The 26,925-nt window shown below is 38.6% G+C and overlaps 2 protein-coding genes across 2 annotated transcripts in view; both read left to right on the forward strand.

Annotated features, from left to right (window-relative positions):
- The first annotated feature begins 29 nt into the window (after positions 1-29).
- On the forward strand, positions 30-8,603 carry l2hgdh (L-2-hydroxyglutarate dehydrogenase). The gene is made up of 10 exons (XM_038285126.1): positions 30-280; positions 3,478-3,593; positions 3,782-3,933; positions 6,135-6,266; positions 6,343-6,505; positions 6,594-6,628; positions 6,721-6,888; positions 7,894-8,051; positions 8,159-8,290; positions 8,385-8,603. Exons 1-10 carry the CDS (start codon positions 189-191, stop codon positions 8,578-8,580), a joined length of 1,344 nt encoding a protein of 447 aa, XP_038141054.1. The 5' UTR covers positions 30-188; the 3' UTR covers positions 8,581-8,603.
- Positions 8,604-12,804: 4,201 nt separating this feature from the next.
- Positions 12,805-26,925, forward strand: part of sos2 (son of sevenless homolog 2 (Drosophila)) — a 62,151-nt gene continuing 48,030 nt past the window's right edge. The window contains exon 1 of the mRNA XM_038285105.1: positions 12,805-13,674. Within this exon, the coding sequence (XP_038141033.1) occupies positions 13,591-13,674 (84 nt within the window). The 5' untranslated portion in view covers positions 12,805-13,590. The remainder of the gene's footprint in view (positions 13,675-26,925) is intronic.

Below are 26,925 nucleotides of genomic sequence, written 5' to 3' on the forward strand. Positions count from 1 at the left end.
CGTCATACGGCTCCTCCCCCTGGAGGAGGCGCGGTTACATATAGAACCCCCTCACGGGACACAGCGGCTGCTTAAATGGCTAGCTGCGAAAACAAACGAACAAAGCGGAGACTCAGACCTTAAAAAGTCGCTTTAACTGCTGGACAATGAAGAACAAAGTATGAGCGGTTGTTTAAAGGGAAATAATAATGATGAGAACACGGGGTGGAGCGTTTTTAAAGGCGGCTTGTGCAGCTCAGCCGAAGCTGCTAAAGGGCATTCCAAGCAGACAGATCCACAGGTAAGAGAAACACAGAGGCAAGAATGGAGAGTTTAGAGGAGGAGCATGTCTTTCATTCTCCAGTTTATTATAAAGACGTGGCATTTAATTTATGGTATTTACAGAGTGCCTGATTTCTGAGATGTAAAGTTTTGTGCAAACTTGTTCAAACTAATAGAATAGAAAAATCCCATTATTGCCCCACAATGGGGTAATTGTTGTGTTACAGCAGCAAAAGATTATAGCAAAAATGGTCACACAAATGTGGACCCTGGAAAAGTGTATAAAAATAACAGAATAGTTAGAAAAAAATACTGTACTGTAAAGTGTTTTTATAATATAAATATTGTGCAGCTAGAGAATAAATTATCAATATACAGCTGTGGACATTTTTACAGTAAATCAGGGGTCTTCAATGTTTTCCAGGCCAAGGACCCCAAACTGATGGCGAGTCGGGGCCCCCCTAATTATATATACTGTATGATATTGTGTTATATTTAAACTGGTCCTATAGTCACTCTATTACAGATGGAGTAATGTAACTAAAGTAATCCCTCCCTGGGATTATTAAAGTATTTCTGATTCCTGGTTGATGGGACAGGTGTTGTGAATGAAACGGTGCCCAGCTTTATGTGTGTCGCCGAATGTGAGAATTGATGACTGAAAGACATCTTCTGCCTCCATTTATCTGTTTACATCAGTGTGTTTAATTCATGTTAATGGGGATTTAAAGACATTTCAATTAGTGGAAAAAATTGCAGGGGGGAATATAAAAGTCTAATCAACCAAAACTTTTGCGACCCCTATGCTGTACCTCCGTGGGCCCCCTTGGGGTTGCGAACCCCCTGTTGAAGACCTCCGCAGTAATGGATATGTGAAAAATAGCAGCAACATCAGAGATGCGCAAATAAGAAAGCAGCATGTTATTAAACTAAGACAGAAACTGTTCAAATTACATTATCCGACAGAGATGTTCATTTGTTTCCCACCTCCTGCGCTGAGTCCAGAGGGCATCCAATCACAGAGCTGGACTTCCTAATCAGCAAGACAAGTGTGCATTTCTTAGCATTATGTTCACACAAAACTCTACCTGAAGGTTATTCTTCCTTCTACGTTGCTGTAAAAAACATTTTAAACATTGAAAACATGTTGAATAACAAATCGTGCAGGTCTTGAACGCAGGTCTTGAACGCAGAGTCCTCAGAGCTTAAGTTCACATATTAAATTTAGCTTTACTTACTGGAAACAAAGCTTTGAAGACAAACTGCTGATTCTGGAAGTTTTGTGTCTAAAAAGTGTTTTGGAAAAAAATCTTGCAGCAAAATTTCCTTGAAATATTGTCCCTGTTAGGGTAGCTGTTTAAAGAGTTAATTAATGATTAACCTTTCATAATCTTAGAAGAATGGATCCTTTTTTGTCTTCCCTGTGTGAGTTTATTAAGCTGTTTATAGATTTTCTCTTTCTGAAACATTGTGTATATTTAATGCAATAATGTTTACGTCCCTTATTCTTTTCACATCCAGTCATCAAGGCACAAACCTCCATGCATTGTATTAGTGATACTAAGTGATAGAGCTATATGACATAGTTCGTAATTGTGAAATGTTTAGAGGACTGGTGGTCTTTTTTATTTTTTAAATGGCGCTTAGCTGAAGGTACAGCTGCATGTTTTTTTTGGTGGTGGGGCAAAAATGTCTGCTAGCTTTGCACGTCTAAAGTCTGAAATCTTTCACATTCTTCCTTAAATTGCACAAAGGTCTGTCTAACCTGTTGGTGAGTGTCAGTATAGATTTAACCAATCCTTCTCTGGCTGGCTCAGCGAAGAGCAGGTAGTCTGTTTCAGCAGCTTCCTTTATTTCTATTCATAGATTATCTATTTTATTCAGGTCTATCTGTGTAAGATGAACCTTTGTTTCAGATCTTAGCCTCTAAGAGGTTTTCTCCTGCGTTACCCTGTTGTCAGTAGGGGTGTAAATCACACTCATCATGGCGATTTGATTCAGGATCAATTTCCTGACCCAACAATTTGAATATTTTCAATACTCAAGAATACACAATACGATACGATTAGTTGGTAAAAAAAAATGTTGTTACCTTACAGGCTAGACAATGTTTCAGAATTGAAATAAATCAATGAAAGCTGTAATATCGTTATGCATTTTAATTGAGAAACAGCAGCAAATAACAGACGTAGGAAAGTTGTACTCCACCTATTAAAACCTCATTCCCTGAAAAATAATAATACCTCTGCGTTATAGATTCTGAAAGGCCCTGCATAAAAAAATACCGCAAAGAGGGTGTGGCTAAAGGAAGTGAGGTAGGAGGGCAAAATAGGTTTAGCGCCACCGCAGCTTGGGAGTCAGAATTACGTCCAGGAGCAAAAAAAACATGAATTGATTCTCTTGCAGACATGTCGATGCATCTGTCATCAGCTGTTGGATCGATGCATCGATGCAAAGCGATTATTATTTACACCCCTAGTTGTCAGTTTTATCTGCTATCGGTCAGCTTTACCGATCAGCTCTGATGTCAAGCTTCTCTCCGCCTGCTGCAGAGAAGCATGACACTGCCACTAGCATGTTTTACAGTAGGGATAATTATTTGTATTAGACCATGTATTGTGTTGTTTTTCATCTGGGTCATTTCAACCACAAGCAGACTTAAACTGGAAGGCAACCAGACTTTTTCTCAGTTCTTTGAAGACGTTTCAACACCTATCCACGAGCCTTTTTCTGTAGGCTCACATCAGAGCCATCTCTAGTTAGAGAGCTGATGTATTTAACCAGCATGGAGGTCCGTCCTCCTGCATGCATTTCAAGTCAGAAGCAAATCAAATGGCCTCCCCTTGATCTTCTGGATTGTTGAAGCTCCAACAGTCCAGAAGAACCAAAGAATCTAAGATCAGTTTTGCTCTCATGTGACCAGATCACCGTCCTCCTTGTTTGTTTACATTCCTCTTAGCAAACTGCAGATCAGGAGGAGTGAGGAAATGTACAGATGGTGAGTTTTGTGAATCCTGTGTGGCTCCAAACTGACTTTTAACTGCAGCACCTGTTGTCAGGGTTTCCAGTGCACTGAAGATTCAAAGGTCCCTCGGTTATAAAGCCATACCCAGTTACACATTGAAGCACACAGTCAAATATTAGGCTCCACTCCCCCCACCCCCGTGGCCCAGAGAAGTTGCTGTGGGAACCTGAACCGCTGCCTCTGTTTTTCAGCACATATGATGTGGCCATTGTTGGAGCTGGCATTGTGGGCCTGGCCTCAGCCAGAGAGCTTATCCTGAGACACCCGGCGCTGACCTTTGTCCTGCTGGAGAAAGAGAAAGAACTTGGTAGGTGGTTTTTATTAACAAATTAAATGTGCAATGATTTTAATTTAACCATTGTATGATTGATTCATCACTTGTTTATCTTTAAACATAATGTGTTCTGCAAAGATCTGCATAAATACATCTGGAAATAAAATATAAAAATCACTCTCCCGTTTCTTCTAATCTGTGGTTTTTCTGTGTCCTATCAGCTGTACACCAGAGTGGGCACAACAGTGGAGTCATCCACAGTGGGATCTACTACACGCCAGGCTCCCTGAAGGCTCGCCTGTGTGTACGAGGAGCAACTTTAGCGTATGAGTACTGTGAGAAGAAAGGGATCCCTTATAAAAGATGTGGAAAGGTGGGTTTTAACTTGATCAGGTTCGCTGCAAAGGCTGATTGTCAAAGTGATCAGCTGACACACATCAATGCTGCCACTTGAATGCATGCAGTCTAGACTCGGCTAAATAAATGTACAACACGAGGCAGAAACGTGCAGATATTAAACTCATTGTTGGTTTGAATGGGAGGTTAATTTTGGTCTTTAATTATGGACTTAAACCAAATGGTTTTTTGTAGGTGCTATGGTATTTTAACTTTAGGGAGTCTCAAATTTTAACGTTTTAAAGTGTTTTGGAAGGAACGACAAAGGAACCAAACCCTATAGTGAACTGGGAGATGCACTGACTGCATTGCAGAGTTTTGCGTCAACATTAGACTTACAGACTTAAACAGATTTATTTGTCATTTTGTTTACAAAAGTGTGAAACAAAAAGAAATTTCATTTAGAACAGCTGTTTGGACAACTTCATCTTTTTAAAAGTGCAGCCTTGAAAAATAGTGAAACCAAATATATAAAAACAGTAATATAAAAATGTAAAAAAAAAACAAAACAATATAAACATGCTCCCAGAGGGTGCCTGCTGCAAAATTCTGACCTTCATGCATGACAGAAATCTGCAACGGCTCACCTGTAGGGACCAGAGGGGCCGTTGCAACCATTAAACCAAACTTTTAATGGTTGCAACTAGGGATGTCCTGATCCGGATCGCGAGATCGGATCGGCCCGATCTTCTCCTATTTTGCCGTGATCAGAGATTGGCTACATCACCTGACTAGTCGCGCCGATCTGTATTGCAACTGCCGTAAAGCACCCGCTAGTTACGGTTGATGGTAGTTGCAAAATACAAACCTCCGCAGCGGGTGCAAAGCAAGCGTGTCAGAAGTGTGGAAGTATTTTACTGTCACGAGTGAAGACTGTCCTAAAGCTACTTGCAATGTCTGCAACATGTTAATTTCAAGAGGAGGCAGCAGCAGAGCTACAGTTAACACCATGAACTTCATTCATCATCTGAGAACAAAACATGACAATGTTTATAAAGCGTTTTGTAAAGCTGCAGGAGGAAAGGTTACTAAAGCAAAGCAACAAACGCTGGACGTTATGAGGAGAGAGAAATACTCCAACGAAAATAATAGAGCAAAGATCACAGAAAGGTTGGTCAGATTTATTGCTCTAGACAACTTGACTGGATTAAAATATGTGAGTGAGGCATAACTGGAAAGAGCATTGTGGTTATTATAACCAAGTATTCAGGTTTAGTTGTTTATTTATTTTTAGGTTTACGTACGTGTTTGTTCATTAATGAAGGATGTTCTTGTTGATTTTGATCATGTTTCGGTGATCATGCTACTTTTAAGTTGCGGTCCTAAAGTTTTTAATTAATTTGATTTAATTCTGTTTACTTATTTTTTTATGTTGGATTGTTTCAAATTAATTTACTGAATTGTGACTATTTGTCATTCTGTTTACACCACATCTAAGATGAGCGAGTGCATTTTAAATTTGCTCAGTGGTCAGTTTATTTCTATTGACTTTATGGCAGCCTATATTAAGCTCTTATAAGCTCAAAGTGGATCTTGGATATCGCTTTTTATTTGATAATACTCTACCAAGTCAGTATTTTTCTTTTGACTTTTGTGTAAAACATTAAATTGAAGCTGACCTTTAATTCTGATAAATTCTGGTTTTACCAATTTCACTACTAAAGAGAAAATATCGGATCGGATTTTAGCTTAAAAGATCGGATCGGCATCGGAGGCCTAAAATGCTGATCGGGACATCCCTAGGTGCAACTTATTGAAAAGACAGACGTAATCTTATTTATAGAGCACTTATTACAATATCAAATAACAGATTGCTTCACAATAATGTTACGTTTAAAACATGTAACATAGAAATTAACAGTTTTAATAATAAAAAAAACCTGTACATATGCACTCTCTTTATGATGAGAACGATTTGGCGTCTTAGTCCTAATAACACTGTACCAGCTTTATGGCAAGGTGATGATGATGATGGTAGCAACATGTTGAAGGTCTATTTTTATCCCTCTGTTGTAATTAGATTTTATAGATTTTGCTGAAACTTAAACATTGATCCAGCCTCTTAAACCTTGATAAAACACTAATGACGTTACCGCTGGTGTTTTATTGAGGTAAACGTCTGATCAGCGCATTGTTGAAATGTTTAATCTGCCCTCTGATTGTTATTTTTTCTGACAGCTTATCGTCGCTTTGGAGCAGGAAGAGATTCCCAGACTGAAAGCTCTGTATGAACGCGGCTTAAAGAACAACGTGCGCGACCTCAGCGTCGTCGATGCCAAGGGGATCCGAGAGCGAGAGCCTTACTGCAGGGTAGAAGATGAGTTGTTTTGGTTGTTTATATCTAGAAAAGCATGAGAGGAGGAGCTAAATAATGTCATGTGTTCAGGGGATAATGGCCTTGGATTCGCCCTACACTGGGATTGTGGACTGGCGGATGGTGGCTCTCAGGTATGGGAAAGACTTTGAGGAGGCAGGCGGCGCAGTCGTTACTGAGTTTGAGGTCAGAGATATTTCCGTGGTTCAGGAGAGTCCAGCTGGGAGCCAAGAGGGTAAGGATCATTAAACAATCATAGACTTCTAATAACGATTTATTTTTCACAAGTCTTCAAATTTACATCTTTTTTTTTCCATTTACAGGAATGAAATATCCTATTTCTATAAGAGATAAAAATGTAAGGTTCAGTGATTTTACAGAAAAGATTCACATCCGATCTGCATTCTGCCGTTCCTTACTTTAGTGCTTTTTTTTTAAATTTTATACCAGAATAATGAAGTGCAGTGTCGTTATGTCCTGACCTGTGGCGGCCTGTACTCGGACCGTCTGTCGCAGATATCTGGATGCAGTCCGGAACCGAGGATCGTCCCCTTCAGGGGGGATTATTTGGTCTTAAAACCAGAGAAACACTACCTGGTCAAAGGAAACATTTACCCTGTAAGTCCTCTGGAAACATTCAATCAGGACACACTGCTTGTTTTCTGACTATTAACAACCAGGCTTAGTGATTTGCCCTAAAATCTGCCCTGGTAGGAAGGTGGTGAGATTAACTTTGTATAAAGGTCCCGGATAATTCTTACTGAATAAAATATGTGTTTTTTTGTTTTGTTTTGTTTTTTATTCTTCAAATCTTAACATTCACCTGATGCATCAACCAGATGTTATTCTAGTTGAATAAAATCAATTGACCTGGATAAGAATTTTATCAATAAAAGCATTTAATAAAGCACAGACCTCCACTTTAAGTATCTGTTTAGGCAGAAGGAGCTATTTTTTTAATCAAAGCCACATTGAAGGACCCTACACTGGTTTTATTTATTCATTTATTTTTAATAGTGTCCTTTCTAGCAATGTGGCAATAAAAATTGTTGTCCTCATGCCAGAAAGAGCACAACAGATTTTACTCTCACAAGTGGAACATTTTCGCTGCTCTGCTTGATTTATATGTGTAAATAGTTTTATTATGGTTTATTTATTGAATAATTTGTTATGAGGACACTACATTGGAAAATTAGAAAGAAAGGGAGAAAAGGTGAAAGAAAGCGATGGATTATCAGTCTGCTTCATGTCCTGCAAAGACAGATGTAAAAAGAGCAGCACAAGCTACTGATATGAACTACAGATACAATACAGCAAAACCTTGATAATATCAAGGTTTTATTTTAGTGTTTTACAGCAGTAAAGTTCAGATATAAAAGATAAATGTAACTTCTTTCCTCGTGAACAGATACTTGTATCTATTTTAGGTTTGTTTTTCTTTATTTGCTCTATTTTAAAACCTCATTAAGGTCTCTAATACAGAAGATCTGTAAACATGACCCACATGAGTTATTTTAGTTCTTTTTCAGAGTTTTTTTAAAGGATTTTTATTATGGCAAACATTTAGGCTTTTTAAGTGTTATCCCTGACATTTCAGCGTTAACTAATTCACTTCTTATGTAGGTTCCTGACCCCCGCTTCCCCTTCCTTGGTGTTCATTTCACTCCAAGGATGGATGGAAGTGTTTGGCTTGGCCCCAATGCCGTCCTGGCGTTTAAAAGAGAGGGCTATAACCTGTTTGACTTCAACGCACAAGACTTTGCAGATGCTCTCTCTTTTAGGTTGGAAGTTTTATATCTTTTAAAAGATTGAAATGGTTGCAAACAAAATATTTGTCATTTTAAAGGATTTTTTTCTCTCTCTCTTTTTGATTTTTTATTATTCACAGAGGCCTTCAGAAGCTTATAATTAAGAATGCAACCTATGGAATCGGGGAAATGTACCGGGGAGTATTCCTTGGTGCACAGATCAAAATTCTGCAAAAGTATATCCCTGAACTCTCTCTTACTGATGTGCTCAGGTAGGAAAAGAAAATCAAAACATTATGTTATAAAGCTTATCTGTCTTATTTAGATAGTTTTTTTTTTTTCTTACTTACATGTCTCCCTGTCCAGAGGTCCAACTGGAGTCCGAGCTCAAGCCTTGGACCGGGACGGGAACCTTGTTGATGACTTTGTCTTTGACGGCGGGGTTGGAGATTTGGGCAGTCGGATTCTCCACGTGCGCAACGCTCCCTCCCCAGCTGCTACCTCTTCTTTAGCCATCGCTGAAATGATTGCAGATGAGGTGGACAGTCGCTTTAAACTGTAGATGGAGATCGGTGCGATGAAACTGGCAGGGTGGCAGAAATCCCAGATTCAAACTGCATCCGTCCCATAGCCTTCGGAGTCATGTCAGGCCTTAATTCTGACTTTTATTTTGAAAGACTTTTCTCAATGAAGTGCTAAAATAGGCTTCAAAACATGTTTACTTTTTTTTTTTACAAAAACCAAACATAAACAACTTTATCATCTAAAAAAATCCTTTGAAAAAAAGACCATCTTCAATTATGAGAATATTGAATTATATTCAAACTTCGAATTAATTCTTCAGAGCATTATCTTTCACATAATAAAAATGTGGGCATGCCCTTTTAAATACGGTGTTTCTACTATTTGAATTTTGGTGCTGATCTCCTTTTATTTTAGCTAGTATTGACTTGGTGTACATTTGAGTAATTTGGTGTTTTGGGCAGGACATTTGTTTGCACATTTATGCACAGTTTATGCGAGAGGATTTTTCTTCCTGGATATCATTTTGTAGGAACTTCTACACAATACCAAACCGATACAGAACTTTTTAATGTTGTGATTTTATCTCGTTTAAGACTGTGATCCCTTTTAAATTTGCCTTTAAGTTGCCTCGGTGAGTTCACCCACTGCTGTAACTATTCATGTTAATAAATCTGTCAGTGTTATTTTATTATAAACAAATAAAGTATTTTTACAAAAATATATATTTTTTAATTGGAATGTGCATAAAATGTGGGGTTTGTGCTACTGTCAACTTTCTAAAGTGTTAAACCCTGGACATGGTTATAAAGAGTAATCTAATAAACGCGCTGGAGAAAAATGTAAAGGCAAAAAGATTTGAAAAAAGTGAAAAGGTCAACTTAAAGTTTGTAGGAAAAAAAAGATTTTATATGCTACAGAAGAAGATTGTGTAAAGCTTCCTTGGTGTGATTTTGATTAGGTGATGGACGTCTCAAGAAGCACAGGAATTTAGCTTAGAGCTAGCGTCGGTTACCAGAAGAAACAGATTTTAAAGTAGACTGAAGCAAACAGTTGAACCTTTTTGCTTTCAGCCAATGTTTAACACCAAACAACCCCAAACTATGATGGAGGCTGGCTTGGATGGGGAAGCAGGAGCAAACTATGATAAGAATGTATGTCTTTAAAACTGTTAATGGTATAATTTTTTTTTTTTTTGTTCGTAATTTTTTGTCTGATTTATGTAAAAGGGAAAAAAAGCCCATTCTAAAATGAATAAATGCAGTATTCTGTCTGTATGGTTTTAAATATGTTGCTTTGTTTTTGTCAGTAGTTGGTGCCCAGAGTGTTGCCTGCAAGGATGCTGACAAAGTAGAGCACAGGTCTGCAACCTTTGAAACCCAAAGAGCCATTTTACTCAGTGCAACTCAATAAAAAATTATTGATACTTTTATTATATTATAGACTTAGACAAACTTTATTGCTATAGGAGATCTGTTCTTATTTTAAATGACCAGCAGTTTATTTATAATTCCAGTTTTTAAAATAAGGTAAATAAAAATGAAGCATAGAGCTTCTTTTAAAGATCATTATGAAAAATTAAAAAAAGATACTTTCAAGGCTGGTGACAAAAAATAGATTAAAAAAACATTTTGTTCTTTTAGTTTGATTCTTCTGTGAAAGTTTTGTTTAAACCTCTTAAAAATAGTATTTTTTTTTATACCTAATTCAAAGGTCTTCATTTTTAGCTACTATTAACCATTGGAGAGGATCCAAAGAGTCACTTGCCAGAGGTTGCAGACCCCTGTAGTTGAACTATTTTTAGGGCTTCTTAAAAGTCAGTGATGCAAGAAAAAAATCTGGAACTTGCAAATAATCCTAATTGAATGAGTCAACCAGAGATTGATGTATTTATTACGACGTGGTTTGTTATGATCACTGAATCTATTTGATGATTATAGCTGACTATTCCATGGTGTTCTGGTCACAATCACAAAGCAATTATTGATCTATTTTCCTTTAATTCATGCCCTAAACGTACAGGGCTAAATATAGGGTTATGAACACAAGTAAACTATTTAAAAGTGATATATATATAGTACAGACCAACATTTTTTCACAGTCAAAGAGTTTTCTTTATTTTAATGATTATAAAAATTGTAGATTCACACTGAAGGCATCCAAACTATGAATTAAGATGTAGAATTATATACTTTAAAAAAGTGTGAGACAACAGAAAATTTGTCTGATATTCTAGGTTCTTCAAAGTAGCCACCTTTTGCTTTGATTACTGCTTCACACACTCTTGGCATTCTCTTGATGAGCTTCAACAGGTCGTCACCTGAAATGGTTTTCACTTCACAGGTGTCCCCTTTCCAGTTTAATAAATGTGATTTCTTGCCTTATAAATTGGGTTGGGACTATCAGTTGTGTTGTGCAGAAGTCAGGCGGATAGACAGCTGATAGTCCTACTGAATAGACTGTTAGAGTTTGGATTATGGCAAGAAAAAGCAGCTAAGTAAAGACAAACGAGTGGTCATCATTACTTTAAGAAATTAATGTCAGTCCATCCGAAAAAGGAAAGCACTGCTAAGGACAGGCAACAAGCAGAAGAGAATAGCTTGGGCTTAAGAACACCAGGAATGGACATTAGACCAGAGGGCTTTGGTCTGATGAATCCAAATTTGAGATCTTTGGTTCCAAACATTGTGTCTTTGTGTGAGACGCAGAAAAGATGAACAGATGGACTCTACAAGCCTGGTTCCCACCATGAAGCATGGAGGAGGAGGTGTGATGGTGTGGCGGTGCTTTGCTGGTGACACTGTTGGGGATTTATTCCAAATGGAAGGCATACTGAAACCAGCATGGCCACTACAGCATCTTGCAGCGGCATGCTATTGCATCCGGTTTGCGTTTAGTTGGACCATCATTTATTTTTCAACAGGACAATGACCCCCAACACACCTCCAGGCTGTGTAAGGGCTATATGACCTAGAAGGAGAGTGATAGGGTGCTGCGCCAGATGACTTGGCCTCCACTATCACCAGACCTGAACCCAATCGGTTTGGGATGAGCTGGACCGCAGAGTGAAGGCAAAAGGGTAAACAGGTGCTCAGCATCTCTGGGAAATCCTTCAAGATTGTTGGAAAACCATTTCAGGTGACGACCTCTGGAAGCTCATCAAGAGAATGCCAAGAGTGAGTGAAGCGATGATCAAAGCAAAAGGTGGCTACTTTGAAGAAAATAAGACATATTTTCTGTTGTCTCACACTTTTTTGTCTAGTATATAATTCCACATGTGTGAATTCATAGTTTTGATGCCTTCAGTGTGAATCTGGTGGTCTTCCCCCCCTTTTTCCTCCAAGCTGGGGTCCTCTACCAGAGGCCTGGGAACTTGAGGGTTCTGCGCAGAATCTTTGCTGTTCCTAGAACTGCACTCATTTGGACCGAGACGTCTGATGTATTTCCAGGGATCTGCTGTAACCACTCTTCAAGTTTGGGGGTCACCGGCCTGAGTGCACCAATGACCACGGGTACCACTGATGCCTTGACCTTCCAGATTTTCTCCAGGAACAACAGCACGAAGGAAATGGATGACATATATATATATATATATATATATATATATATATATATATATATATATATATATATATATATATATATATATATATATATATATATATATATATATATATATATATATATATATATATATATATATATATATATATATATATATATATATAAATATATATAGTCTTTTTTTTTTCAAGAATAAGTATCTTACAATGAGATTTTACAATGAGATTGTAAAATACAAGAAGATCAGGAAATATAACTATGTGGGTGTTAAACTATATCCAGACTCTAAACTTTTCTAGTTACTAACCCATCAGTTCAGATCAAGAAGCATGTAGAAATAGAGTTTATCCACTAGAGGGCGGACTAACAATAACAAACTTCGTCAACAGCAGCGGCAGAGAGTGTGTTTAAATGTAATCTTTTTTTTTTTAAGCAGTCTTTTTTATGTTCTTTTTTTAAAACCAGGAATCTTAATAGTTTGGGAATACATTTATTCTGTAAATTAGTATGTTTGTCCATTGCTTATGTATTTTGACGTTTTTTGTTTTTTTTATCCAGCTTAAAAAAATAAAATAAATTAATTTTAATGTATATATTTTGTTTTTGTTTTCGGTTTTTTTATCTGGATGTATGATGCAGACTCTGGTGTTTTTTCCGCTAAATGTGAAATTCCGCATCCTGCGCCTGGAGGACGGAGGGACGCGCAGCTGCAGCAAACAAGCAGCGGCAGCAGCAGCGGAGTTGCTGTGAGCCACTTCTCTCTAACCAGAAACCCTGAGACTTCTTTTTATAGCTGCTCTCACCCACCAAAATGCCTTGGACTTCCCACTGTTTTTTTTTTAAAGGAATATACGCTGAATGTTACATCTGGTAGCTGCGGAAAAGATGACTAATTGTGAAATGAGCCGCGAAGAAAAAAGTGTGCCTTGTTTGGAGCTGAAGGGGTCGTGAGCCGCAACATAGGAGTGGAAGCGCATCGAGGCCAGCATCTGCCTGTAGCATCAGCTAGCTGCTTAGCTCACTAAAGGTTACAGGTGTTTTTAGGTAGCGCACATTCTGACCTAACGCGTAGCAGGTAACAAACCACCGGCTGTTTTTCTGGTTCTAACTTTAATCTAAATGTGCCTGCCATACGCTGCTGTGAGCAAACTAACTGGTAAAACTCTGCAACATTGTTGTTAGCCGTTAGCTTAGCCGCGCCCTGTGTTTACAGCTATTATTAGCCCCTAAGCTAGCGAGTGAACTTCACAGCTACATGTGCTTTTTCTGTGCCGAGTTTTTCCTTGTCAACCCGGACTCGACGTGGGACGCGCAGTGTGGCGGTTAAGCTTTGTTCTGCATAGATTTTATTTTTTTAAACCAACCAGTGTGGCTTTTTCTCCACCCCGTGCCTGCTCCGGACTGACCCACCCATAAGGACTATCTATACGGGGCCGATGCTGACAGCTCAGCCCGGACCACGGCAACGCCAGGAGCCGCTACAGCGATGCAGCCCCAGCAAATGTACGACTTTTCCAGTGAAGAGAACAGTCACAAGTGGAGAGGCCTCTTCGTTCAAGCTCTGAAAAAGGTACGAGTGGGATCAAACTTTATACCAAACCATCAACTAAAGCATTTTCTTTAGAGATGAGCTTACAGTGCAGCGAGTAATGGAAATGAATGGAGATCTGTCTATAGTGACAGGTTTACTATCCATCTACAGCACTGATTTTTCTACAATATAGTTAGATTACTGCTTTAAAACATTTGCACTTTTTCCATTTCGTTTGAATAGAATAGAAAATCCCTTTATTGTCCCACAATAATGAAAATCTGCTGTTAACAGCAGCAAAATGGTTATAGAAAAAATTGTCACACAATGTGGACCTTAGAAAAGTGTTTAAAATTACAGAATAGTGAAAAGTAAAAAAATAAATAAATAAACAAAATACTTTACTGTAAAGTGTTTTTTTACAATATAAAACTTTGCACTTTGAGAATAAATAACCAATATACAACTATGGGCATTTTTTTTTTACGTGGCATTTAATTTGTGGTATTTACAGAGTTCCTGGTTTCTGTGATGTAAAGTTTAGTGCAAACTTGTTCAAACTAATAGAATTGAATAGATAAATCCCTTTATTTTCCCACAATCAGGTAATTGTGGTGTTAAAGCAGCAAAAGGATTATAGCAAAAGTGGTCCCACAAATGGGAACTCTACAAAAGTAAAGAGTTATTATAAACAAATAAGATGCTGTACTGTAAAGTGTTTTTATGATATAAATATTGTGCACCTGGAGAATAAATAATCAATATACAGCTGTGGACATTTTTTCACAGTAATGTATAGTTGAAAATAGCAGCAACATCAGAGATGTGCAAAATGACAGCTGCTTATTATTTAACTGACTAAGACATAAACTGTGCAAAAACCAGCATGAATGCAACAACTTATTGAGATTGTTGGGAACAGAGGTGGTTATAAAGTCTTAACGCTGCTGTTGTCAGAGAGGGATTTAATTAAACCAATTTATATAGTCAGAGTAACAGAAGGAAAGTCACCACCCGTGACCTTAGCTACTGTGCATTTTTGATAGCTTCAGTAGTTAAACATTAGATTCACCTTAAGTCTTTCTGTACTCAAACACAAATTTTTTTAAAGACCTCTAACGCTCAAATGCAGTGATTATTTGTTAAATCAAAGACATTTTTCAGACCAGCCTCTAAATGCACCATAATGAGGCACAGGTTCTTGTTTTCAGTTCTAATCTTTTCCAAATATAATGTATTTCCTACTAACATCTGGTTGAAGTAGGAAATTACTTAATTTTTCGAATGTTTAGGATAGTTTAAACTACCTCGTGTGTAGTTTTCGTAATATGTCTTTTTGAGTAATTATTCCCATTTTTTCCACCATTGTACCATTAAAGGCAGCTCAAATATCATCAGTTGTATTAATCCTACAGTTTAGAACCATGGCTGCATAATGTCGAAGGTCATGGGTCATTTCTAATGCTCTATCCTCCTTAACCCACCTCACAGGTTTTCAACACAATTTAGGTCTGAGGACAGATATAGAGACATTTTATTATTTTTTTTTATCAATATTATTACTTTGGCTGTCTGTGAAACATTTTTTATGTTGATATTACTGTATCATTTAATAATACCACATCTTCAGGTTATTGATGGAGTCTATCTGGTGATTTAAAATCTTCTGGTTTCTTAAAAAGGTTATGATACTGTGCACTCTTAACAAAGTTACCACTCTTCAGAAACATGTGGACAGCATCATGAATCCTTCCTTACATCATAATTCGAGCAGCGCTAAGACCAACATCTGTACCCACCATCAACACTGACTCAGACACAGCCACAAACCAAGTCTAAAAGTATATTTCACACCTTTAAAATCTGATTAAATCAAAGTTCTCACCTGTCCTGAATCTCAATGCTAGTTTGCAGCAAGCCGGTTGTAAACCGCTCGCACAACCAGTGTGCTGGTGTTTCTGTTCTGTTAACCTACAACATAATTACACCCAGATTCACTACAGTTTCTCTTTCTAAATAAGTGTCACTCTTAATTAACTGTCTGGTTTTCCCATCTGAACACACCTATTCAGAAGTCCTGGATTTTAGAAGAAACAAAAAAAAAAAAACCTTAGAAACTGGAAATTTCTCCAAAAGAGATTACATTTCCTAAAAAAGAAATCCCACCAGTTTTACTCTCCATAGAGGCTTATCTGCAACCAAATCCACTTCTCACACTAATCCAGCCAAATGTCTTAAACCTCATTGTGATCATTAGTATAAAACAACCTCTTGATTTTTTCCAAGTAGCTTTTCTTTTAAAACTTTGATCAGATAAGAGTCCTAAAGCTTTTCCAGTTCCACATAATCTCCCTGGTCTGCACTTTTCTTTCAGCACCACAGCTTTCTGAGACAAACTTTGACCAACAAAAAAACAATACTACCCCAATGCAATCTAATTCTCTCTAAAGGCATTGTCAACGACCCTGTGTTTTCTCACCCATAGCTCTGTGTCCAATGAAAGTGATCACCATGCTTTAGGAGTACCTCAGACCAAAGACGACGATGCTTACTGCCTGTCTGCCATCAGTTTCCCTGTTAGTTCACAGGTAGTCTGACCTTGATGCAGAATCCTTTAGTGACATGGAGTAGAATGTGATTCTTATAAGCAAAGCATGTTTTTTCCTTTTGAAAACTCCTAAGAAAGTTTAGGAAATAAGGACATAAGCTGGATTATTTCTAGATGACCTGATGGATGTGTCTCTAATTGTTACTTTTGGATGTTTGGGGACATCTCATATGTGTTGTAGTTCTGCACCAGAAAGGATTGAAGATTTACTTTTTCTTTTAACTTCCCTTAAATTCCTACTTAATGTGAGAAGCGGTAAAAAAATGGCTGCTCTTTCAGCCTATTTGTATTTATTAGAAAAGTTTTGTTTTCAGAGTACAAAATATTTCTGAATTTGATGTCTGCTTCAATTGATTTTGTAGACCGGAGGTCTTCAACAGGGGGTCCGAGGCTCCTAGGGCGTCCACGGAGGTACAGCATGGGGGTCGCGAAAGTTTTGGTTGATTAGAATTTTTTTTTTTTTTTTTATATTCCCCCAACAATTTTTTCCACTAATTGAAAGGTCTTTAAATCCACATCAACATGAATTGAACAGACTGTAGTAAACAGATAAATGGAGGCAGAAGATGTCTTTCAGTCATCAATGCTCACATTCAGAGACACACAGGAGCTCTTTCAAGCTGGGCACCGTTTCATTCACAACACCTGTCCCATCAACCAGGAATCAGAAATACTTTAATAATCCCAGGGGAGGGATTACTTTCGTTAAATTACGCTAACTGTAGCACTATATTTGATAGAACACTATTTCATACAATAAATATAATTAGGGGGTCCCCGCTCCACCTCGCCGTAAGTTTGGGGGTCCGTGGCCTGGAAAACATTGAAGACCCCTGGTATAAACCAATTTAATGAAATGTAAATCACTTTAGATTTGAATTTTCTTTGGAAAAGGATGTCCCCACATCCTGTAGCTGTTGACAGGCCTGTGCGTTTATTCTAAGAATTAGATTTCTTTACTTCCTTATAAAGAAGCTGAGGGTTGCCCAATCTTTACAGTGAGCCATGCTTTACAGTTTTATGACAGGGTGCAAATGATGTACCCATTGTCTTTTCATTATTACTATTTTAAAACAGTTTATGACATCATGCTGTTTGTTTCCAGCTGGTATAATTTATTTTCTTTGTTGGGTCCTACAGTGAAGATGTTCTTTCAACGGTTTAAAAGTCTGGTTTCAATTGTTTTCCCACAAAAGTTCTAAATCTTTTTTTTTCCTGTGTATAAGCTGTAATGTAATTTACAACAAAAGATAACTTGGATGTTAATGACTTGGGTCAGCAGATTGACCTGTATCAGTTCCCATTTTGACTTTCTTTTCCTTGCATCATCTTGGCTTCTCCCCATCATCACAAGGTTCAGTTTCTGTTTTCTGCTCAGATGATCTGACGAAATCAGGATCGTTCACTGGTAGACCAGAGGCGGGAAACTTGGTTTGCTGTTCGAAGAGAAGAAAGGACTTATTTTAAATGGGTTGCCATTTGGGTGGTTTTTGGATCACTCAGACAAACCTCGCTGTTACTATTCCTACTGTTTGGCATTGTGTGTCCCAGCTCCTTTTAGAGCCAACTGGAATCCCCTGCTCTCACAAATCAAATCAACTCAAAGCATTTAAACGTTTTCCCTCAAAATCCTAGAACTGAGCTGCAGCCATTTGCTTTAGGCTGTAATATGAATGTAATATTATTGTCATTACGTAATCTTTGTAGTATTCTTTATTTCTATTTATCAATATTGATGCTGTGTTAGTATTTCACTACTTAAGAAAGAGATTTTCTGATGTACCATGAGTTAGACGTGCTTGATTCTGCTTTTAATGTTATTATTGTCAATATTAAAAAGTTTTTTGTTAGTTGTGTGTTTAGACCATTTTGCAAATCTTGATGCAGGATCATATGCTGCGGTTTCCTGGTATCAGCTGGATGATACTGCTGTAAAACAGCTTCACCCACCTGTTACTGAATGCCATTCGGCTACGTTCACACCGCAGCCCGGAGCAACCCAAATCCGATTCTTTTGCCCACATGCGACCTGGATCTGGTCGTTTCATGGCTGTCTGAACAACACAGATCCGTTTTTTTCCAATGCGACCCAGGCCGCTTGGTCTCTGTGGTTCTGGTGACGATACAAATCTGATCTTTTCAAATGCGAACTGTGTCTGAACGGCCAGGTCGCATTCATCTGACCTGAACACCATTAGTAACTGACATAAGTCGCTATTCTGCGTCTTGCTACACAGAAGCTGCAAGAAAACAAACACCATGGCCGACGATGAGGCGGAGAGCAGTATTCTTTTTAGCCATCAAAGATTGAGGTTTTAAGGTTTGGAAAGATCGCTATATGCGCTCCAGCACTACATCCATGTTTACTTCCGTAAACATGAAGCCCGTTGGCCTGTGACATCATTGCGTCCTCTACTGCGCATGCAGGACACTTGTATGAATGCAGTTCACACAGGAGATCACATACAAGTGGCATATATTTGGAAATGCGAACGTCAAGGCCAATTTAGCATCAAGGCCTGCAGTGTGAACGTAGCCTTAGTGAGCTGGGTTACAGAAGTCTGTCAGTTTTGGAAATGTTTTTGGATGCAAAGAATATGTTGGGTCATACATAGAAAATGTAAAAAATAAAAAAAAACATCCAACATTGTTATTAAGGAATTGCACATTTTATAGCGGAGATCGGGTATCTGCGCTAAATCCGTTAAGCAGACGACTAAAGGATAGCTTCTGTAGGAAATAAACTGAACTACGACAACCAGCAACACGTTTCCCATGTCAGTAAAAGAAATGCATGTAATTTTGATATTTTGCCTGTGTTCAAGGGTGGCTGCTATTTCCTTCCCCTTTAAGACACTGCCGCAGGCGTCTAGTCACGTGACTCTACCGATCCAGGCAGAAGCGTAAACAAAGATAATGGTGGAGGAGCCCAGTAAAGAAGCGTCTAACACGGCTGTAAACGAAATAACATCAGTTAATCCTGTGGAGCCGAGCGAGAGCAGGGAAGGAAAGAAGAGCGCATTGTCAGAGTTGAGCGTGCGGCAGCCTGGTTTTGAGTGAAGGTGTGCGAGTTTAAACGATGCACATTGTGTTGACCAAAATGACGCCAAAGATGCTGAGCAAATCAACACAAAATGCAAAGTTTGTTTGAAGACTGTCAGGACTACCCAACGTAACACATCCATCCACCACCTACACAACAGCCACGATGTTTAGTTCAAGATGTGCTAAAGGCTCCGTTACCTTCGCGAAAAATGTTTGCCAGAGCGGTCAAATTTTTCTCTTGTCGAATGAGCCATTGTTGAATATTTAAACCTGAATGGGTACAAGACTTTAATATTTTTCTTTTTGTTTTAAAACGGGTCCCCCGAGTCGAGGACTGAGATCTCCATTCATGGGTCGTGTGCGCTAACCACTGTGCAACCAAAGCACGCCCAAGACTTTAATATTTAATTGAAAGTAATATGTAATGTTATTTATTCAATAAATAACGTATAAATAGATCAGTCGCATTTCCTGCACATGCCTTTATTTCTGATAGAAGAACCAGAGCATTTATCGTGCATTTATGATTATTGAGTTAAAACTACCCAGTTTATCAGGATATTGATTTGAGGTCCTGTTGCCCAGCTCTATGCTAGCCTGCAGTCTAACTCATTGTGTTATAGTCCTGTAACAATATTTCCGTAAAAAATGAGACGTAATAAAGTATGGCATGCTGATCTCCTTCATGTAAAACAGCCGCATACAGAGTTTGATCACCAGGTAAAACAGGCTGCAGCGAGTTTTTGTACATCTGAGCAAAGCACGTGTTACAACTTCGCAACAAGGACTACAAGGCACTTTGTGCATCTTCTAATTAATTGTTGGATCAGGTGCCAAAACGTGCTAAACATGTAAATGCAGAAAATCCTGGAGCTCATTGACCAGTTTTCAGCTTAATTGTGCAAGTTTGATTACAAAAATGAAGACCCCATATCTGTCTTCATCAATGCCACAAGCTGACACAGCAACAAGGCAATTGGTAACGGATTACCTGAAATGGACCTACAAAAATAACTAATATTGCAGAGTTTTGTCACAAAACCTTTGGTCAAATGGAATAAGGATGGAGGTCACCCCATGTTTCCACTGCACAAACTTCAAAGTGTTTCACATAACAAAAATAGCAGAAAATATATTAAAGAAATTAAAAACAAAAACTGTATTAACAATAGATGAAAGTCTTCCAATGAAAAATGATATAACATTATGAGGCAACATTAGTGGAAACGGGACAGATGCGGTTCTTAGGAGTATGCAGTGTGTGTCTCTGCTAAGGAACAGCCTAATTATAGTCTAATTGTGCATCATGCAATAAACCAAACCACAAGGAAGTTTAAGTAAAAACTCTACGTGTTGGCTACTGCAGTTTACGGTAAAATGGATTACATAATTTCTTTGGTGACATGCCTATTTTCTGATGATTTGAAACAATGAGCACATTCAGCACTGCAGAAATCCATTGGGTTTAATTGAAAGCCAGCATTTAGTGTTGGATGTTTTTATGGTAACCAGAGCATCCAGATGATGAAATAATTAAATTTTCCTTTGGGATTATTAAAATATATTGAATTGAATTGATTCCCTAATAAATCTGAACTCTGATCAATTAGCTTAAGCATTTTATTCATGAATAAAGTTACATAGTCTTGTTTTTTTTTGTATTGCAGATGTTTGCCTAAGCAGGTGCGTCTGGATTACTCAAACTACCTAACTCTAGTGAATTCACCCATAATTATCCAACCAACATTAAGGCAATGATTGATCTTTGAAATATCACTGATAGATGCCTTATTTGGCTTATTTGTCACGACTCTACAGTGAAGTTGGGATGCAAAAATGCCACATTTTTCCATTCCAAACACACTTTTTTTGTTGTTGTTTTTTTCCCAACGTTTTTATAGTCATTACACTGTTAAAAGTACAGAGCAACGGAATGAACTCTCTGCGTTTAACCCATCCCCTTGGGGAGCGGTGGCCTGCCTAGGGGTGTAAATCACATCCATCATGGCGATTCGATTCAGTATCAATTTCCTGACCCAACAATTTGATGGTTTTCGATACTCAAGAATACACACCCATACTATTCGATTAATTGGTTCATTTTTTTTTTTTTTTTTTTTTTTTTTTTTTTACACCTTACAGGCTAGACAATGTTTCAAATTTGAAATAAATCAATGAAAGCTGTAATATGTTATACATTTTTTTTGAGAAACTGCAAATAACAGAAGTAGAAAAGTTGCATCAAAAAATACTGCAGATAATCAGTGCAATGAGTGCAATGCAATACCTCAGCTCCAGACGTCCCGCCCCCTCCACAGACGCTCCGCTGCTCCTCTCCCAAATTGTAGCTGACCGCAGACAGGAGGCCGGCTTGTTTTGTTTTTATGACCGAAATCGTGGAAAACAACTCGTGAAGTTTGACCCGCTAGAAGAGCGAGGTGCGCGAGAACGCTGGGACCCTTCTTCCACCTGGATGTCCGCTCTTTTTGGCCCTCATGTCCCTCCGTCGTCAGACTAAACTCGCCCCCACTTCCTCTCCGCCTCGGCCGTATCTAGACCCACAGCGTGTAGCACAGACCACGCTTCAATATTGAGCATAAATCAAAAATGTCTGCATCAGGCTCGCTGCGACACACTGCTGCAGGAGTATAACCAGGAAGCGAGGTAGGAGGGCAAAATAGGTTTAGCGCCACCGCAGTACGGGAGGGAGAATTACGCCCAGGAGCAAATGGATAAAAATAGACCCGAGGGGAAAAAAAGCATGAATCGATTCTCTTGCGGACGTGTCGATGCATCGGATCGTCGGCTGTTTGATCGATGCATCGATACAAAACGATTATTATTTACACCCCTAGGGCTGCCGTTGTGTGGCGCCCGGAGATCAGTGGGGGGTTAAGGGTCTTTCTACAGATGCTCCCAACTTGGCTGCATTTCCTCTTATATTGTCACATTACGCATGTGCGAAACAAATAAAAATTTTGCGCAGTGTGTCTCAGGTCTTTCTGAAGACAACCTGTTGTTAAACAATCTCCCTAAGAGGATGCTCACTGCTGTCCATAATGTTCTTGGCTTTATGAAGAATTCTCCTTTATGAAATCCTCTCCAGAGTTTCTACAGGAGTTCCTAGAACAGAGCTGGTCTTCTTTATTGCTTAGGTGAGCTTTTGTAAGTAGTTTGCTCTGGTGCTGTTACCCCACCAAATGATAGCAGAAGGGATCTAACTCTTAACAACCGACTTATAGAAGATATGTTGCATCTTTCTGCAAACAGTGAAGGGCCTAAGCTTCCTTAGGAACTACAATCTGCTCGGTCCCTTCTTACAGCTGCGTCTCCAGATAAGTTTGTTGTCCAAGGGAACACCAAGGTATTTATACTCCTCCAGCACCAGCAGCCCTTCTTCTCCCTTGATTTTAACATGATTCAACTTGTTCCTGTTTTTTCTGAAATCTAAAATCATCCCTCCTGTTTTGTTGACAGTCAGGATCAGATGATTGTTTCCACGCCATGCCATAAAGCGGTTCACTAGCTCCCTGTACTCAGCATATTGTCCATCTGTGATGCCTCCAGAGTGTTTCTGCAGAGGACAGGGCTGTCTGGTGCTGAAAGTCAGAGATGTACAGAGTAAGAGGGAATTGTCTCCTGTTGTGCTCCTGTTCCGCAAACTACTTGATTAGACAGCTGACCAGTCTAACACAATGTGGTTCGTTTGATCCAGGCGATTGTTGATTGCCTGGATCAAGCTAAGGTTGAAGAGCTGCTGTAGAATCCCTTAGAGCTGTTCTACACAGCGTTCAGGACTCTGGGGCCTACACCATCAGGACCTGGTGACTTTTTACTATTCAATCTCTCCTGTTGCCTCTCACCTGACTCATAGAGACAGACAGGTGACGGCAGAGGAGGGCAGGATGTTTATGCATCTATGGGTAAGAGAGATGGATTTTATCATAAGCAGACAAAGATGAATTTAATATATTGTCGAGAGGTCGTGTTTTGTCTTTTTTTGTTTGTTTTTTTTTACACCTATTAACAGCTTTGCTGAAAATAACTTGCGGTCAGCCTTCGCTGGTATTTAACCTGCCTTTTTTTTTTAGTTCTCAGAGCAGCGGAGCTTCGCCTACAGACCGGTGTAGATGCTAAGCTGAATAGGAGAGGTTTCTGTTAAAGGAGGAGCGACTGTTTCATCTGTCCCTTTCGTTTTTCGAGAAAATATTCCCACACCGTTTATGGAGCTCCTCAACAGTCCGGCTACTGAAAGCCATAGTTTCATTAGGCATAGCTGCCGCGCCATTTACCTTCACCACTGGACTGGTGTGTTTGAGCGAAAACGAATGGAAATGAAAAACTAGAGTACCTGATGTTCCAAATAATAGCTGTTTATAAAAATGCCAGAATACATAGCAAGGTAGGAAATGGTGTAAAAAATGCGATAGCCCCTTTAAGTAAATGGTATAAAACTCTGCAATCATCTCTTAAAATTTACTATACATTTATTAATATCAAATAAAAATAATATAAAATATTGATATCAAAATAAACAAGAAATGTTTAATATTTTAATCAACAGCAGTGATTTTTAGCAGCAGTATTAAGTTAAAAGGAATTCCTTCCTTCTCTATTTTTAGTCAGGAAATCGTATTATTTAGGATTTTCTTAATTTTGCAGTTCTGTGTTTACAAATAAATGAGATCCATCATGTTGTGATCTGTTTGTATTTTGTGGGAAAGATGTGATGAGTCAAGTGAAACTCGGGTGGGCTGCAGCACCACTGTCGTCGTCTGAACTTGCTGAACAGCTGTGGAGGGAAAACCTATGAAAGACGTAAGAGGCTTGTTTTGGTTCTGTCAGATTTTGACTCCTTCCATGAATCAATCCAAGGGGGTGGTGGGGTTTCCTTTTTGTTGGATATGAGTCATCATGAATGACCTCATCCTGATTAAAACATTATTTAAATATGTTTAATAATATATTATTTAAACCTTGACGTTGGTCCACATGGTGTTTAATTTTTCCAAGACTAATTATCGGTTGACAGACTGATGAATAATTTGCCAAAGGGATTTAGCATTTAAATATGAGGATTTGGAACATATTTTATAAATATTTTTATTTTTCTTGGCAGTTAAGGTAAAAAAAAATAGTTTCCAATTTTTGCAAAATTTGTGCAGAAAAAATGACTGTTGGAAACAGAGATGGGGACTCGAGTTTGTGACTCATACTCGAGTCGCACTTAAGTTGCATATTTAATGACTTCAGACTCGACTTAGACTCGTGATTTCCGACTTGTGAACAATATTTTATTCCAGTGTAAAAACACTTATTCAAGTGTTTTTTGTTTTACTAACTTGACTGATCGCCGCTCGCCTTACCCGCACACAGAAGAGGTAAAAAACAAAAAAAAACAAAAAAACCAAACCGTGAAGCACTCAAGTTCAAGTGTTTTATTTATACAAAAAGCCACAGCAAAAGTGGCATAATAAAACAGTCCTTTTCTTCTCCTGATAAAACCTAAAATTCAAGAGTTTTCCTTAAAAATCACAGGCTGGAAGTTGGGCTCCGCTTGTTATGCTGTTTCTGGTGCGAGTGATCGGCCTGGAGCACCCACTGGCTGATCCACAGACTCTGCGGCGCTCCAGCACTGTTCCACTCCCTGGCGTGCCAAACCCCTTTCCAGACCGATCCAGCTGAAAAGAGAAGCAAGGAGAACGCCAGCATCCACGCGCCAAAACCCCGTCAGAAGATATATTCCTGTTTATGCTTTAAGCGAGGGGGAGCGCTACTTACAGGCGAGGTTCCTCCTCTGCCCTAATACTTCTTACTGGGCCATCTGTGCGCCCTCCTGGCGCACGGATCCCACCTGCATCTCCCCTGGCAGCGCGTCCGTCTCTGTCACCTGCAGATTCCGTTCTCTTTCTCCTTTCCTTCAGACTCCTTTTATGTCGGCTTTAATCAGCCCTTGTTCACACCTGAGCGCAGCAATTACGCAGCGCAATTAATGCACTCCGCCTCCTCAGACAACTACTTCAGTCCAGTGCGCATGGATTGTCACAAGGGAAAAACAACCCAACATGCAGGAAAAATTCAAAAGTCTAAAATAAAGGAAAACAATCATATAAAAAAGAAACATCAAAACATGCAAAGCTCAAGAAGAAAATACAAAGAAAAACAAATCATATCTTCCTCTCCAAACATGCAAAGCATACAACTAACATTTAAATGAAAGAAAACCATAAACCATATTTTTCCCTGTGACACACACTGACGTCACTGTACGTGGACGGCAGGATTGTGATTGTTTTTTTCCCCACAGTCCTCATTTTCAATAAAAGAGCAGACATTTATTGCTAAAACTAGTAAAAGTTGTAACCACAAATGTCAGGTAAATACTGTAAGAAAATGCAAAATTTATCTGGAAAAAAATTTTGCGTGTGCTTTTTTTTATTGTATTTTTCATTTAGCAGTTCAAGATAATGATAATTCCATAGATATAATAGCGACCTTTAAGCCATACCGTCTCAGTGACGGAGATGAAAACACAAGGAGAAACAAGCAAGCATGAAAATTATTGCACTTTTTTAAATGAATCAAGTGATTAGAATTTTTTGTGCGATTAATTGATTATTGCGACAGGCCTTCTCAAGACTTGAGACTTGACTTGGACTTGAGCTCTCAAGACTTGAGACTTGACTTGGACTTGCAAAAAATGACTTGTGAACATGTCTGGTTGAAAATGTTAAAATTAAAATCCTTGTTAGCAACTGATGTAGAAAAAAAGGAGTTTTTTGCCTGAACTTTAAAATCAATAATGTTTGTTTTGATGACCTTTTAAAGCCTCTTTTTCCAGAGTTGGTTGTGGCAGCGCTTACTTCTACCAAAATGCATGGATCTGTATGCTTCCTGCAATACCCTCTTCCCCTTTGTGTGACGGCATTCCCACTTTAGGCATATTACCACCGCATAAAGCGCTGGAGGGGGAAAGTCTGTCTTTCTCTTGTTAATATGAACAAAATTTAATACATGTGCGAATTGAAAATGTAATTTTATTAAACTGCAACTACATTAATTGCCCAGCCCTAGCAATAAGGATGCTCGCCTATTTGAAGTGTTTTATACGGATCAGAATGAAATGAATCTGTTTTTAAGATATTTAAAATGAAACTGCAGATGCTACAACAAGCTGAAACATGTCTGTTATTTTAGGTTTTGATGTTAGCAATGCGAGCGACTGTTCTCTGAATCCCTGAAATGAGTTTGTTAAAATCTTTTCTTTAAACTATATTTTTTTCCATACCTTTACAGGTAAAATATGTTATAAGCAGGGCTTCGGTCACATTTAGTGTCCTTCTCTCTTGCTCTACAGTTTGAATGGATAAGAAATATCAACATTTTCAAGGCTAATTTAGGTAAACAGGAGCTCCGCTTCCTTATTTAACTGCAAGTTTCCAGATCGACTTTTTGAACAATATCAATAAGGCGAAAGATCTACTGCCAGAATAGGTCAGTCAGAAAATCCCTGATTTAAATCACCATTCTATCTATTCCAGATTATTCTAGTCCCACTCTAGTTAATTTGTGCTGCAGGTTAGGGATTAACTTAATTTATCTCCCAGTGGAAAATGTACTCATTACATCGGCTCAAT

The sequence above is a fragment of the Cyprinodon tularosa genome, unplaced genomic scaffold (genome assembly GCF_016077235.1).
Source record: "Cyprinodon tularosa strain WSP-4 unplaced genomic scaffold, ASM1607723v1 ctg207, whole genome shotgun sequence".
In the NCBI taxonomy this organism is placed as follows: Eukaryota; Metazoa; Chordata; class Actinopteri; order Cyprinodontiformes; family Cyprinodontidae; genus Cyprinodon; species Cyprinodon tularosa.